Consider the following 17629-nt stretch of genomic DNA (forward strand, 5'->3'; position numbering starts at 1 on the left):
TCAAAATATCTGCTGCATGTGCAGTAATGAAATAACTTTAACACTGCATTGTCATAATTGTAAAAAAAAAAAATAATTGGAAAAGTGAAATGACATTGTAACATAAAACACTCTGAAATATTTATGGTAAACTGTGGATCAGTATAATGTGAATTATTCTTTTTCAATAGTTTTGTGGGAGTTTTGTTGTAGTTGGGGTTTTTTTAAATTAAATTATTTTACCAACCAGCTTTGGTACTACTGCCTTTCATGGGAAGCAAACCCTTGTGTATCTTTGACCAAACTACATGGTGACAAACTTTAGTGGATCTCTTAAACTAGTTATGAATCTCTTTTCTCTGACCACACATGCACAGAAATGGGGCTGGGGGAAAAAGGTTTACCACTTGCTGAGTAGCTTTGACTCAGCTTCAGTTAAGTTGTACAATATAAATGAAACTTAAAAGCATCTTCAGTGTATAGAAATTTGTGTCTCATTTGTTTCAATTATTGTAAAATTTTTTTTTTTAAGTAAAAACCTTTTTTTTCTGAAACTGCTTCTCCCATTTACTACTGCTTCATACTCGTGTTTTCATTCCTTTAAATTGATGATATTGTATTGTAGACCACTTTCCAGAGATGGTCTTATTAAAACCTTTTCTCTGAAAAAAGAGTTCTCATTTATTTCCCTTGTGAAGTGATCAGGCTAGGCTGCTGTGTAGTTCGTTAGGGTGTGGTCTCCCCATAAAAATTGGTTAAAACTAACAAGCTGAAACAATGAAAATGCGTGGAGTAGATTTCTCCTTTCACAGACTTGTTCCTTTTTTTTTTTTTTTAATTCTTTTATTTCCCCTGTAGTATACACCCATGTACTGTTCCAAAGTCTGTTTTTCCCTCCTTTAATTATTAGTGGAAGATTCTCAAAGAGGAGGTTTTCCCTTTACTGTCATCTTTGAAGCACCTGCAGAATTAATTTCTGTCCTTTTATCTCTAGTGATTCATATTCAATCAATGGAGAAATGCTTTGTCTCCTGAAATAGTAGTGAGCATGCTGATATGTTAAGGGAGCATGTAATCTATATACTACAGTATATACGTATATGTGTGTGTGTATATATATGTGTATACACTATTAATTCTTGCTTTTTCCTTGATTTGCCTGCAAACCTTTCCAGGTATGGTTTTTAGCCTCAGTTTGCTGACTAAGCTTTCACAAATTCCTTGCTTTGCCAGGAAAGCAAGCCCCCTTTTTTCTGACATTTTAAGTCCAGCTGCATTCTGTATTTTTAATGAAAGGATTAGGTAGGAAGGATTACTCCACCCATGTTAATTGCGTTCCTCTAGTTGGGTGTAAATTATATTTCTACCCTCTGGGTGTGTAGTAATTGACCCAATTATTCATAGTCTCAGTGGCATATGTTACAGTACTTTTAGATCAGAATGTTATCTAACTTGATTGCTCTTTTCTTCTTCATATTCCATCGCTTGTATTACCTGGTGATCAGCTACGTTGGAAAGACAAAATTGAGATAAACGTAAAAGTATATGCCAACTGTCCTTATTACTCTTTTATGTAGAAGGAAATTGAGAGTATTTCTCATTTTGAACTTAAAGGAAGTCTTTTGGCAGTTGGAGATTTTCCATGGATTTTAATACTTCTGCAGTAGTTTTTTATATTCAGAGTATTTGCAACCCTTATTCACAGTGTTTCTTAGGTATATTCATAGGTATTTCAAATTTTACATTTGCCCCAGTTGGCTAATACCACTAATATTACTGCATTTGAAGCCACAATATCCTGTCTCTCATTTTGTGTTGACAAGCTGCTGTTGTGCTGATTTCCCAAGATGAAATAGGAATAGAGGTGTAAACCATGTTATGATTTATGGCTTTGTTTAGGCTGTGGGTGTGTGTTTAAAAACAAAGCAAAACAAAAAACCAAAACTCCCTTGTATTAATATTACGATTTTATGCCCAAGGTAGGTTTTAAGTGCAATACTAACTGGATTTGTTCTAAATAGCATTATGGGATGAACTATTTAAATTTGTTATGAAAACTGGCAGTCTGGAGTTGTCCGGACTTAAGTGTTGCTTGAAGTGGTGCTGAACAGTTGTTAAGGTAGAGGACAAAAGGGGATGAATATGTAGGAAGTGAAGCTTCATTAATAGTACTGCTGTTATACCTTTCTTTCCATAGCATTTAATGCAACAATTTATTATGGGTCCCAATTAGCTGTTCCATTGCAGGCTAAGAATATGTATTGTTATGAGCTATACGTAATGTGCTTTCACCCCTCCTCCTCTAACTCATGAAGGTTTCTTTCCCTACAAATACTCAGGTTGCCATTCTAATTCTTTTTTTTTTTTTTTTTTTGGTACCAGCAAATTTTCCATTTTTTTCCATTTCTTTTCCTGGAAAGATATTTTAAGCCCTATGTGCAAATCTACTTCATGTGAATTAAATGCCTCAAGTATATATATATATTTTTAAAAAAGTGGTGTTACCCTCTTGTGACCAATATTTTTAAATGTGGAAATCTCTTTTTAGGAATGCTAATGACTGCCAATGAAGCCCCTAAAATGAATATCTATTATATACCAGTAAGTAATACAAATTGTTGCTGATATTGCTCTTTTAAAACTCAGTTGTTTGGTGCCATTCAAGTATTCATGTTGGAAAACTACTTCTGCAAATTCACGTCCACATTCTCTGACTTTTCATGATGAAGTAAATTTAAGCTAACCATAATTTATTAATGTAACATTGAATTACTAAAAAAGCAACCTGTAATTTGCCTTTTGCTACCAGTTCCAAAACTGGCTAGTGGCAATAGGAAATTCAAGTGGAGTTTTGTTGGAAAAAGTAGTTTTTGATAGTTGATCAGAGAAGAATTCCAAAATAGTGACTATATAGCTTACTTTCAAGATAATAATTTTGCTTTGTTGTGAAATACTTCATTACTGTCTTTAATATGTGGTATATAGTGACATAGTCATGGCAGTAAATATTCATCTCTGTTCTGACAAAGAAATGTTATTCTGTGGCTTCAAGTATGGCTCTTGGCAGCAGCTTCTGCTCAATGCCCTGCTTGAATTGCAGCTTTTCTCTTGAGAAGCTCTTCACTTGAAAGGCTTAACTGTAGGTTAACTGTATGTTACATCTGTGCAGGTTGGTTTTAGGGAGACTTAACAGCAAGCCTTCTGGTGTTAGGGAATGGTACAGAAAACTACACCTGCATTTCACCCTTGATTTGTTTTTGATTCTACAGTGTATTCATTAGGGATTTTCTGGCCTGGTAGGAGATAAAATAGTAGGATATATAGGTTAATGTTACATGCAGAATAGCTGACCAGACTCTAAAAATGTGTACATTTCTTCTTAAGTCATTTTATTCACATTCTGGACAAACTATAAAATTTGTTAATTTTGAAATATATTTTTAACTTTTTTAGATCAGCCAATAAGTCTTCATTCAGATAATAAATTTTAATTTTAATTTAATTTTCCTTAGTTTATTCCTGGGTTCCCCTACCCCCATATGATCTTGATTACATTTAAGATGGAGATTCATCAGTTCCCATTTTTCTTTGTGGAATAGACACTATATAAATGTTGTATGTACATGTCTAAACATAACAGTATACCCCTCTAAACAGTTCTGTAGTGTGGTTATATTTACTTGTATTATTAGATTTTTGCATTTAAAGAAAGGTAAAATTTTATACATGAGTTCTTTGTGTGTCATTTATGTTGGTTGTTCTTCGGATGTAAATTACTTATTTCTCTAATTCAGCTCTAACCAACTTATATTTTGTTAACTAGAGCTGTTTCATGCTTTGGATATCAAAGGGTGGGGGGACAACAAATTTTTGTATTTAAGACAAAGTATCAGCTGTAGTTAGAAGCTGAACACTTCATTTCTGTTACCTTGTCCTTTGTAAGGTTTCGAGAGTAGCTCTCCAAGCATTTTTTTTTTTTTTTTAATCTGTCGTCTTTCTAATTAATGGACCGGGGAAGACAAACTCCTGTATTTTCAAAGTCTGAGTTTTTAAAACTTGAATGGACTAGTTACTGAATTTAAGTAATTCAGATGGAAAAAGCATTCTTTCTGTCACTAAGGGTAAGGTTCAGCTTCTCTCTGAAAATTGTGCACTGAGATTTTTTTTTTATCCAGGTGTGCATGATATATGAACTTTACAGCTATAGTACATTAGAGGTGCATATCCAACATTGCCACTTAGCCAAAAAATTATTTCATTGTCTTGATTGTCACCAGCAATGAATGTTTGTTAGAACTTGTTCTAGCCAGTATTGAGTATTCTTGCACATATTGTAAATCAAAATGAAAAATACTTTTTTTTTACTTTCTCAAAAATCTCACTCTCGTAGAATCTTCTGTGAATACTGAATTTATGTTTCTGAAGCCAGATAAGTAATTTTTAGCTAAGAAATATAAGCACTCTAATTATGATCTGAGATCTATTATAACAGACATTAATTGCAAACCTAAATATTGACTAATACTATCTAGTATTTTTGCAGCATGCAGGCTATTCCAATGAAAATTAACACAAATCTTTCCTTAAACCATCTTTCTTTGTCACCTTTCTCTGATTATTGGTACCTGAGGCTGCCTGAACTTGTTTGGATCATACCTTTTTATGGGTTTTACATTCACAGTGATGTATGAGTATACAAATGGACCCAGATGACGAATGTTAAAGCATAAATCCAAATATGAGTTCTATTTTTGAAATACTGTTGTGTATAAGAAAATTTAAAATTTGATTCAAAGGCTACTGCCCAGACTATATTTGCTTTTTGAATAAGCTAAACTTCTCCAGTTCCTGTCAAAGGCTTTGAGTTTGAAGGCTGCTGAAGATAGCATGATTTTTTTTAAGTCAACAATCTATAGTTAATTTCAAAACATGGAATGCTTATTTTAGACAATAGAAAAGTTAAAGGTAGTGAGAAGAAGTTACTCTGAAATAGAGACAGAAGTCTCACACTCTAATAACCGGCTTTTTTACCCTGTCTGTCTTTTCATGGGCAAGACTGAAAGGGCTGGCACAGACAATACTGTGTTTCTTAGAAGGGTTTCTTACTGCATTTCCTAAAAATCAAGTATATAGTTCACTAAATCTGTTTTGGTTGGCTGTTTTGTTTTTTTTTTTTTAATCTCCTTTTTAAATGAAGAAAATATAAAATGGAGAAGTCATGTCAGCCTTAAGCTGCTCCAGGGCATTTGTTATTAAGGAAAACTCAAAGTTATTAATGTGTTCATGTAACAGTTTTATTCCTTGATCTTTTGGGCTAGTTATTTGAGCTCAGAGATGCACACCTGTCCTTTGGTTTCTGTGTCAGTAGATTATTAAGGCATGGGTTTTTACCATCCTTGGAACACTGAGTAATTTCCTTGCACAGGCAAAGGTGATTTTAGTTGCATGTATCTTTGGAGCAAAACTTTAAAGAACTAGTGATTTGCTGTATTACCTGGTCTCTTTTCATAGTTTAGTTTTCTGGCTTTTTCTAAGAATTAGGATTCACAATTTTTTCCAATGAATAGCTTAAGTTTCTCTTTGTTTGTTTACTTTGAGGTAGACATGAATACTACTTAAAATGTGTCCTCTGTTTTTGAGATGTTGACAAGAACTGCATTATAATTCTTGAATTCCACAACAGAATAAATGCCTGGGGGAAATGCTACTACTATAAAGGACAGTTGTGTTTCAGAGCTCTTGGAAGTACTTTTGTGTAAGTAGAATCCATGCGATTGCCCTAGCCTCTCATTGCCCTGTAGTGCTAGTAATTATTCTTTTTTAAGTCTTCATTGGAACAGCTACAAGGAATTACCGTGGTTATGGTCAAGGAGGATACTTAAAATCTCAAATGTATGGTGCTGTGCTCTAGCCCTTCTCGGTTACAAAATAAGAAAAAAAGATCTCTTCAGTCTTCAGAAGAAGACATGCACAGAAGTCAAAGTCTTGCAGAGCAGGACTGCGTATGTATGCAGATGGGTGCAGACAGCCCCAGCATCCTCTGTCCTTGATTGAAGTTGGCCAGACAGTGTAGGACTGTGTCCAGCCTAATATACCCTGCCTCTCAGCAGGTTTTATTAGTGTGGGCACAGTGCTGTGCTAACATAGCTACATGACTTGTGAACTAGAACTGGCTCATGTCCGGCTAGCTTGGAGTACGGTCTGACTGAGCTCATGTCTGACTGAATTATCTGTGTACATGTGCCCATTCTCTCCATTGTTAATGCCAAAGCTAAATTTCCATCGCAAAACCAAAAAATGACTGTCTCCTGAACTTCAGGATTATAAAAGAGTTGACAGTGGGTATCATAATATTGTCCATGAATGAAATGGCATGCTTCAGCTTTTCCTGCAGAATTTTCAACAAGATGTGTATGACATTTGAGACTAGGAATGTCTGAGAGAACTATGCTTTTCTTGAGAGGAAAAAAAAAAAAAAAAGAAAATCACCACAGTTGTTTCCTTTCTGTGCAAAGCTGTTAGGAGAGGGAAAAGAAGGTGATTTTTGGTTTACTAGAAAGGACAGGCAGATTTGGTTTTAAATAGCAAGAAGATGCCTTATGCAGGTACACAGTGCAGGGAGTGAGTAAAAACCAAATTGAATCTGACCGTTAAAATGAAATGTTTATTTTACATAGGTAACATCTTGAGTGGCTTAGCTTAGAGACTTTGTTTTTGTTTTATTTTTTTGGGCTTTAATGAGGGCAAGTGCCTCTGTCTGGAATTGGGCTGTTTGCCAATAGTTTAATAGTTAACTTGCAGTTTATGCAAACATTTGGAACCTACTTCTTGCCAGCTGGCTTCCTGGTATATCACTTTGATGTGTGCCTCGGGAAGGTTGAAATGAAAGTTGTGTGTGCCTTGGGATACTTTTCAGACTACTGACTCAGAAACGTAAGTTGAGTCAATAGTGCAACCAGGTCCTGGCCAAAGAAGTGAAGAGAGGAAGAAGCTCCACCAACACATGGTGGTCCACTGGTCCGTGATCTAAGATGAGCCAGATTCTCTTAAGTTTAATTGAGGCTGTCAGCTTCCATGACACATAATGTTCTCTTTTCAGGTTGTACAGAAAACCCCCTACATGTTAGCTCCTGGATGCTCTGGGTGGAAAGCAGGGGGCATAGACATTATTTATTCTGAGTGTTTACTACTGGTTACATGAACATGTCTGATCTTAGCACAGACATTTCAAATCAGTCCTGTCTCCTTTATTGGACTTGAAACTTTGGGCTACATATACATACTGAAACTGAAACTTGCTCTATTCATTAGGCTGTTAAAAGAAGAGAGCAATTAAGTGTGTAATTAATTGAGTGTAATATTCTGTGTTCTGGATTTTTTTTACTTTCCTGCAGTCTTGGCAGAAAACTCCCTGTTGAGGCTAGAAGCAATGTACTTTTGGTGTAGAGTAGATATTAAGCTCTTCAAGAAAAAAATAAACCCTGGAGCGTCTCTGGCTTCTTTTCAGGTGGTTTTGGAAAATCATTTGATATCCTAGCGCTCTCCTAGTTCGGGGTTGTTGGAGTTATAAACTGGAAATGTGTCAAGGGCAAGTATTTCTTGCCTACTCAATGATTCAGTTTCTCCAAGAATATCTTTATAATGGGTCTGGTTTCTAATATGATACCCGCTTTGGATATGTGGATCTCTTTATTGCTAGAAATATTTATTAATTTTGTCCTCTTCAAATTGGATGGCTTTTCTACTAAACCAGCCATTCCTGGTGGTACTTTCCTTTCATACATGCTATTTTAATTATTTCATTTCTCCTTTTCTTAGGTCCTCTACTTGCCTGTTTTAATTACTCTTCATCACCATCTTTGTGTTTAATATGCCTCAAAAATGCTCATTCTTGAAGTGTTTTTTCCTTAGATTTAGAAAAAAAATGTTTTAGAAAAACTGTAGAAAAAGCTAGTTTTTCCTTATTAGTTAACCCTGAAATAACGTAATCGTAGATTAAGGCACCAAATTCTACTAGTTTATATGTTTTCATTTAGTGCACTGGATATTTGATGAAGCAAATCTGTAGAGGGAACTTGTACTAAGGAAATACAAGTGGAGGCAGTTTTTTAATACCTTAGTTCACCCCCTTTGTTTCTTTCTTGATACTAGTTTGGAACAGTTCTGGATTTTAAATTAAGGATGAACATGCTTTGGTTAGATTGTAGGCTTCCAGGTTAGCTGCTTCTAAACCTATGTGTGACTGAATTGGCCGAAAAGTTATGTTCAGTGCACTCACAGACGGAAAATTTATTTATCTGAAATAGGTTAGTATTTTCTGTCAGTCTGGTGACAGAGTGTTCTCACTAGTTCTGTACAAGGGGTTGTAATAATCAGATATCTATCCTTACAGTCTGTCATGTGTCACTTTAAAGGATGTGGGAGGTTTCTCATGTGTAGCATGCTCCACACTTACCTCTATGGTCATAGCCTTTCAGAGCAATTTCATCAATCTAAGACTTACTTTCTTGTCCTTTTATAGTTTTTGGATCTACTAATTGTCTTTTTTTCTCTCTTGGGTCTTTATATGATGGGGATACAATTAGAGAAAAGCACCTATCCACACCTTGTACTTCATGCCCTTAAGACCAATGTTCTGTATAGTCAGGTGTTGTTCAAATGGTTTACGGGTGCTGTTGGAGTTAGAGCAAGATCTTCTGAATTGACTTTTGGCTTCTGCATGGTAAAAGCTGTGAAGCAAATGATGCAATTCTTTTGATATTTGTGGCTGGCATTTTGACACTAATAGAACATATTAGGACTAGAATGTGAGATTTTGATTTCTTCTAGGATGTTTTCATGTCTTCTGTTTGGCAGTATTAGGTCATTCTGGATTAATGCTGCCTCAACTGTCTTCTTGAAGATCATATGATGAGGCTGAATTTTTTAGAAGACAGTTGTTCATCTCCTTCAATACAGCCCTTACCTAAGAAGTTTTAGGTAAAGCGGAAAGCAACTGTGAAACTGAATTGTGCTAAGAGATTTTTTTTTTCCTATCCTGAAACAATATATAGTGTAGAAAAATGTTTCATTCCCTGGGAAAAAATGTTGTAAAATAAAAATACAGTAGTTATGACCTAGAATAGGAAATGTTGGTCTTAACCATATTTTGCTTGTTTTGAGAACTGTGAAATGACTGGAAAGCAGGGTTGTTATGAAGTAGCATATTACAGTTGTGCTTTGGGACTGCCAAGTGTTAAAAGAAAAAACTTTCCATTAATAAAAAGACAGTTGAGTGCATCTTTGGCCTTTAAGCTAATTCTGAGCTTTGGTATATGATTCTTTTAGAACTGTGTTTTCCATCCAGAACAGTCTAATCTTTTACACAGAAAATTGTGCAAACAATCTAAAAAGAATGTCTGGTGAATGATACATTACCTATCTCACAATATTAACAAGCATAGGAAAAAAGTTGTTTATCTTCACAAACAGAAATGTGAGCTTCCTACTTTTAACCTAAACACTTTCAAACTGAAAAATAACACTCTGGGCTTATTCCCAACAAAGGATATCCTCCATTTCCCATGCACTGGCTGAGAGACACTGTACCACTTATCACACATATATAGAAGGAAAACACCAACGTGCGATAATCAGGAAACAATTTCTGGTCTTCCTGTGAAACTTGGTTTAGAAGTTTTTTGGTACTAATGATGTAGTAGTTCAACATCATGTGTAGATTATGAAAGTGTATGATCCTTGCTTGCTGCTATTGTGGATGATAGTATGATAGGCAGTGCCTCTTCATTATTATTTTTTTAGTAGGTAGCAGCATGCTGACTGTGAAGTCCATACTTATAGTTTGCATCATACCCTTCATAGAGCAAAGGAGAAAACTCTTAAAAGCAGAAGTTTTACTGAATTATACCAGGTAATTGCTCTGCCAGTTGGTAGACTCACATGTTTTTTAGTGTTGTGATTGTTCCTTAAGCAATTGGTAGTATGGGACCCTCTGTTCTTGGGTTCCTGTTTTAAGAAAACAGGTTTTGGGGGGAGGGGAGGTGCTCCCCTTTTTAAGTGGTAGAAAATTTAAGCCTTGAGTATCTGAAAGATATTTTTTATTTCTGAGGTTGCACTTGTTCCTTCCTTTGCGCCATCTATTCTTCACCTGGTTTCTGAAAATTTGGAGGTGCAGTTGCTCAGCTTCAGTCAATGAAGAGAAAAGCAGTCACAGATAATGAACAGATGTAATTGCTGAAAGGATGTTTTGTACTATACTGTAGTCTATCAGCATGTGATAAGAATGAGTGTCTTTTTTAGCTTTTGGATCAGAAAAGACAAAGCATGTGAGAATTTTCTTTGATAATTTCAACTACGTCTTTATTTCATTATATTTGAAAGCAGAGGCAAGTGACTTTTGTGGCTTACCTGTATTGTCATCTTCTGTGCTGCACTCAGTAATGAACCAAATGTGTTCTGAGTTAATGACTGTTTTATACAAAAATAGTAACAAAGTTGTCAGGGTTTAAGTTCTCTATCACATAAAACTGAGAGAGAAATAAAACCATCAAATATGTGAAAGCTTTCAAATAGATATTTGAAAGACATTTCCTAGTCAAAATTATTTCATAAGTTATATAAAATTTCTTCTCACTAGTGTTATGCTCCATTAAGAGTAGGTTGGTTTATGCTGAGGTTATCGTCATTATCTGTCTGGAGGAGTTGCACGTTCCCAACAGGTAGTTGCCTTTCCTTCCCTTTGTGTTGTCTGGCAGTGGTTGTATAAACTCACAGAACAGTCCTCCTCCCAGGTTTGCAAAGAGCAATTAAGCTGCCATGGTAGGGAGTTATTAGAAGCTCACGTGTTCCTAGATTTCCAGTAGTTTGTCAGTTATGTAGGGCAGACGTACAGCTGGATTTGCCATTACCTTTGTATCTGTAGCATCCCTTAAATTTCCCTAAAATGCAGGTCGTGCTCTGAACTCCAGTACAGTAAGTTTTGTTTTCATGACTGTAAAGATACTTTATGCTGTAACATTCCTTGGCATCTGGCTTGTACTGCGAGAGTCGTGTTGTTCCCAGTCACTTAAAAAGCACGAGAGGCAGGTCCCCACACAGCGTGACGGTTGGGAAGTTTCCTGTCCGATCAGAGACATGGAGAAGGGGACTTGCTGGGATTTTGCATTTCTGACTTATTCTTAGTTCTTCTTACTTGTTAATTTAGATTGCAATCAGAGGCTATTATATACATACCGGAATCAATGCACATATTACTCTTATCTCTATTAATAGTGGAAGTTTTGTCCATTGATGGCCCATGCCCTTAGTATTGCAAGAAATGCTATTATATTTTTGAGAAACAGATTTCTGACTGTGTTGGAACAGGTAGAAGCTGTGTAAAAGTTCTCTCCTTGTGTAAGAAAAAGGCCAAGGCAGTTACGAAGTCTCCCACTTGGCATTGCCTTGTCTGTGTCCCCTGCAGTCACAATTGTAAAAGCAGGGGGAGAGCTTTGGGAGAGATTTATTCTTCGAAGAGTATCGTAATAGGGTGGGGGGTTTTTTTGTTAGACTTCATATAAAATGTGGAGGTGTTGTGTTTGTGAGGGGGGTTGTGCTGGCTCAGTGGCATTGAGTCACTGAACAGTAAATTAGCTTCGTGAAGGGTCTAATGAATACCAGAACCTAAGCAAAGGAATTGGTAAGGGCACGTAGTCAGATGTGGTAGGGAATGGGAGGTGTGGATGACCAAAGTAAAATGCAGTTTCTGCCTTTTATCTTCAAGGCATTAGATCAGCTGATCATACCTGATCTGCACCTTCCCCCCCACCCCCCCGGATAAAGAAACAGACCATCAGCAGATGTTCACAGGTAAAAAAAATCCTGTGAAGTGAGTCTCAGCTGAACTCATTGCACAGTATTTAAGTAACTTACCTAAGTGCCTCTATTATTACAGCAGATATGCTATAGAAGCTGCTATATTCGAATAAGAACAGACTTCCCGGAACTTTTAATTTATTTCCAGCTGATATTTATGGGAAAGTGCTTGAAGCATGCTTGTAATGCATGCTTTGAGAAGCCAGTCTCTTCTTACCTCTTGAGCTTCACTTGATTAGTTGACTTCATGTGAAAATAGTGGGTTCTTGTACTTCAAGTTTCTGTCTATTTTTCTGACCTCAAATCGTCTCGGCTCCAGTTGTCTAAAGACCTAAAATGTGTAGGGAGTCTAATAAAAAGATCCATAGCAATAGTGATGAGTGTTTATCTTTTATGTACGTCAGCATGTCAGAACATGATAAGGATATCGGTGAGAGCATCAGACTCCTTACTCTTAATGCCACTGCTGGTAAGTTACAGATTAATTGTGAGAATTGTCCCTTTTTCTTCCTGTCTTGTGAGGAAGGGAACTATTCTGCTGATCTTATTTACAGTTTTAAGGAGTAACTTTCTTTGCTGAAAAATATTTTGCTGTTCCTATCTTGGAGGGCAATTTTTTCCCAACATTATGAGCAGCAGGACCATTGCCTCCTTCGAAAGAAGGTGGCTTCACCAAGAAGACACTCACAGGGACAGCAGACCTGTGACTGGTTAACTGACTGTAATACCTGTCAGATAAGAGAATATGAGATTTAAAAAAAAAAAAACAAACCCACACAAAAAAAACCCCACTATACCACTATAAAGCCAAACTGCTTAGGATTAGAAAAAGAAGTACTTACTATCTGATAACTACCGGGGCAGAAAGATTTAGTATCTCATTCCTAGAAGATGTGTGCAAGTTCCTGCAGTAGTTTTTGTTTAACATTGGGAAGATCTTAAAGGCAACATTTCCTTTAACATGCTCTCTAAGGAGTAAAACCTCCAAATTGTTGATTTGGCAGCTTCCATAGCATAGTGAAAGGTAAGAAAACCAACCTCTCTGATTAATGAATCTGCCAAAAATGTCTGGATGTGGTGGAGTTAGGATGAAAGAAAGAGCCAATTCGTTGTATAGTTCAGCAAAATTTATGAGTGTGTGGGCTTAAAACCAAACGCAATGCTTTTGTCGGTAGTATGCCGAAAAGGAAAAATGTGCTATTCGGTCTCCCTTGATCATAGCTGTACACCAGTGAGCTACTTGATGGCTGTAAAAGCATCAAACCCACACCATATAATGCAGGGTGAACAAAAGCATGAAATGATGAAAAATTAAAATGTATGGGAGATTCGTTTGGAATTTATTCCCCAAACCCATTTAATTTAGAGGAAGAATTTTATTCAGTACATTGAATGGGTTTACTCATGAGATTAACAGGGCACAATTGGAGTTGGTTGTAGAGCATTCATAGGGAGAGAGTAGATTAGAAAGGAATGGCAGAATAACATTCACCATCACAAATTGTTCAGAGCATGTTGGTTGCTACGGGAAACGCACTGTATATGGAAACGTAGTAGATGGAAACATAACAAGGTAACGTGTTCCCAAGGCTCCTTTCTAACCAGCTAATCTCCTGGGCTCTCCGGAGTTCTTGGGCTGGGTATGACTGAAGCCCAAAAGCACAGAAACAAGGATGGAGAGCCACAGCTTTTCATGTCTACAAGCTAGAAATAATCCATCTCATTTTTGAGAGTTACCAATTGCAATTGATGTAACCTTGACTGTTAACAAGGTATAATAACAAGGTATTCCTTCTTCTCTTGCCTTTTCAATGCATATAGATGGAAACTTTTCAAAGTTTTTAGAATTAGTTTGAATTAGTTTGAGATCTAATTCTTAAAATTAGAGAACAAAACATTGAAAACAGTACTCTTAAAATGAATAGTAATTAATTACTCATGTAATTGCATTAATTAAACTTGGCTATGCAATTAGGGAGCTAATTATGTTTAAAATGCAATTGCACATTTCAATCACTGCCCACACCCTGGGGATCACCCATTTTTTTTTTCTCCTCCCTCATTAGACCTTCTGTAATCTCCTTCTGTTAAATGGCATGATTGAAGCTGAGAATATGCATACATAGCTGTGCATTTGCTTTCTCCAGAAAATGTGTCCTGTTAAAGTTTAAAATGCTTTTTATTGTGCCATTTTATTAAAAAAACCTTCCAAAATTAAGATTGTATTATTATTATTATTCTCTCTCCTCCAAAGAATTATTTTTTTCCTCCTACAGGTAAATATGTATGTGAAGTCATTGAGTCATATGTATAAAACATACTTAATTTAAAAAAATTATAATCTAGAAAAGAATCTCTCTATGTGAAAGTGCTTTAAGTTTGGGTTGATGGTGTGTTTTTTTGGTTTTTGTTTGTTTGTTTTTTTAATGGGAACAGAGGAATGGAAGAGCTTCCTTGGATCCCCATCTTATCACAAGCAATCAGATTGTATAATCTTTTACATGAATATGTCGGATTTTATCTGAAAATAGTTTTCTTCCTCATTAACTCCATTAAAGGGCTGTTCAAGAGTCACATTCCTCTGATGCTTAGCTAACTTTTCTAGTTTACAGTGTCTCTGTGATAACTTTGCATGTGTTTATTCTTGTGCAAGCATTACTGTTTCAGAAATCATCCTAGCAGCCTTTCACTGTACTTGCTACAGTTTGCATTCACATATCCTGAACATTATTGCCTGGAGTTGTACAAGATGTACACTGGGTCATTATTCCTATCCTATACTAATACAATGGCCTTATATGACTATTTTATTGTTTTGTGATCAGATAGTATCATTTTTTCTTGTTCTGTTCCTTACAGCTCATAGTGATTTGCTATACATTTCATCCTATTTCCAGCATTTTAGTTTTCAAGGTAGCTTTTTTCCCCCTGAGAGATTTTTGACCCTTGTTTTGTGACAGTTTGTCATCGGCAGATTTTATTGGCGTTTTCCTACTATATGTGGCAGTCATTAATGAAAATATTTAATAGGACAGTCCTTGAGCTTCAGATGTAACCTCCTTTCTGTGCAGTAATTCCCCTTTCAGCATAAACTGATTCTTGTTAGCCAGTTCCTATCTTGCCTTACAGTTATTAAAATTCTCACCCTGACTAGTAAGTTCACACAATACACTGTACCCAGAGCTCTGTTGAAATCGTTAAAGATACGCTATTTTCATTGTAGTCGGCATTGTTCAAATAGGATGGCAGTGGATGATTTAACTATAATTGTACATTTTTGCTACCTGGTAAAGGCCTTACAGTCTAACTAAAATCCACAGAAGATACCACAACAAACAATTTGAAGTTTTTTTGAAAGAAAGTTTTGCTTTTAAAATACATTATGAAAGAACAGTGATATGATGTATTTTTATACTTAATTGTTATTAACTGTATTATTTTGGTATGGCATGATACAGCATTACAGTGTTAATTTTTGTGAAACTGTCAAGTTTCTGGGAAACTGCAAGTTGCTGTCTTGTACAGCTACAGCAGCTAATACTTCTGCTTTCCAAAGCCTCTGGAAGTGTTTTATTGAATGATGTCCACATACACTGTTAGTCTTCTAGATGGATTTCAGGCAGTTTAAACTTTGCAAGTTCTGGTTAATTGTTTTCAAATCTGATTTATGCTGTCTGTGGACATTTTGCATGTTTTTGATTGCTAAAATACATCAATGAAGGTTGGGAGGAGTTTCTGCTGCTTGAGTCTTAATATGTTTTGACATCTTTCTTACAGCTGAATTTATCACTGCCTCGTATGAAATCTTCCAGGGACTTATTATTAAACATCCTGAAAAATAGATTTTGGAACCTGTTTTGACTCCCTGAGAAGAAAAGAGCAACTGTTCAGTTCACTCGTGTAGAATTGGTCCCTGAAACCTTTGAACAGATACTTGACAATACTCGTCTGTATGTGCATTCAAAGTCATTTAATTTAAATCTTGTGACATCTGACTCTGTAAGCTTCTACACATCCTGGGCTTCTTTTAAGTTGTTGAGCATGTTTAGTACTAGTTAGGGTTAGACCCAGTTTTTCTGTGGCTCTAAGGGCTCTGTGGAGCTGGCTGTCAAATTGTTGAATGGCATTTAAAGTGTACAAGTGCTGTCTGGTGTTCCAGATTGAAGATAAGGAACATCTGTTGTGGTTTGGGAATAATACCTACTCTGTCTTAGGGTTCATTAATTTCAGGGGAATTACAGACTGATGACAGGATGGTATTTTCTACAGAAGTGCTCAGGAATTAGGCATGGCCATAAGTACAGGACACTGCAGAGCTGTACCACGCAAGATTTGCGGTGCTACAAGACTATTAAGTTGAACATCCTGTAAAATAGAATACAAAGAACTGTGGTTTTTGAAGTTATTTTACAATATTTTAAAAATATTTTTCTGTCAACATTTTTCTCTTCCTTTTCTTGAACAGTTTGGCCTTGCACTTGTCACCTCCACTTGGTTGCATGTTAGATTACTCATCGGATTTTGTTTTCTGTGTCTAAAGCTAAAAAAAAAAAAGACGTTCTAATGTGTACTAACAAAAATTTGGCATTAGATGGCACGATACTAATAATTGTAAAGTCCACATCTTCACTTCTTGTGGCTTGGTATCGGACACGAAAGGCAATGGCAAGATGTCTGTTACCTGTGTATCGCAGTGGGAAGCCTCCTGCGTAAGCCCCGCCGCGTGGCTCACCCGCGGGGAGGAGAGGGCCCTGCTCTCCTGCTGCTCCTCGTCCCCTGCCCGCTGCCACCCAGCCGCCGCTCTCTGGCAGTGTGGTGGTGGGACACCTCGCCACGCAGTGGGGGATTAGCTGCGTTGTGGTCACCTCGCGGGTGCTACTTCCAGTCGGTTAAGGAGGAGAGCAGGGAGCAGCCCACCCAGCTTGCTGCCAGTGGGGCCCAGCCCGCAGGTGAGGCTCCTCCGTTGGTAGGCAAAAGTATTTTCAAAGACAAGCTTCTTGACTTTCGCCAGCAATTGGTGGAAATTGTCTCAAGGAGGAAGTGGTTATCCTACTGAAAATAGAATAATAATGAAAGTAGCAAAAATAATGGTTTGATTGCTGTTGGTGATGATGTCTGGTTTTCCTATCCTAAGAAATATTTGAGTAAAAGCCAAATGTAGATGTGCACTCATTTAATAATGATTTTCCCATTAGCTGCATGCAACTTTTCTAAAACTTGCGGAGAAACCCGTTTGATATATCATAAATATTGTAAAAATGAGATTTGTCAGTTCAGTTGCATGCGATTACCTCCCTCGATAACATTTTCTTATTCTTGCTGTGAACTCCAGTGCGTTTTTCTCCCTTAGCGATGGTGGAATTGTACGTTCCCAGTCTAAACTGACAAGTATATTAATTAGCCTACCCAACCTCCACAGCCTTGTGGCTGTCTTGCTGGTTTTGGCGGGGACTGTGCGCCAGGCTGAGGTGGTGCCAGTGCTGCGTGGCCGGAGCTCCGAGAGGTCCCGAGGGGCCCCACCTGTGCTGCTGCACGCCCGCTGGATGGAAACCTGTGGCCTGGGGGGGACAGACAGGTTTCACCTGTCCGCCTCGTCCTTGGTGGCCCAGTGCAGGCCAGCTCTTTGAACTGTGGCGTTTGTACCTGGGCTACCCAGGCCCGGCTGAGCCTGCCATTTCAGAGTGCTCCCGGCAGCATCCTGGGATGTCTGTTGGTTGGCAGCGGATGACAGAGGAGCATTAAACTCTGCAGTTAAAATGCAGTGGAAATTAAATTCTGTGAAGAATTACTATTGCAA

General features: G+C 37.1%; 1 protein-coding gene across 1 annotated transcript in view; it reads left to right on the top strand.

Moving 5' to 3' along the window:
• The window catches only part of NOL10 (nucleolar protein 10), a 56071-nt gene that overhangs the window by 18463 nt on the left and 19979 nt on the right, over window positions 1-17629 (top strand). The window contains exon 13 of the mRNA XM_075497954.1: window positions 2528-2580. Within this exon, the coding sequence (XP_075354069.1) occupies window positions 2528-2580 (53 nt within the window). The remainder of the gene's footprint in view (window positions 1-2527; window positions 2581-17629) is intronic.

The sequence above is a fragment of the Mycteria americana genome, chromosome 3 (assembly GCF_035582795.1).
Source record: "Mycteria americana isolate JAX WOST 10 ecotype Jacksonville Zoo and Gardens chromosome 3, USCA_MyAme_1.0, whole genome shotgun sequence".
NCBI lineage: Eukaryota > Metazoa > Chordata > Aves > Ciconiiformes > Ciconiidae > Mycteria > Mycteria americana.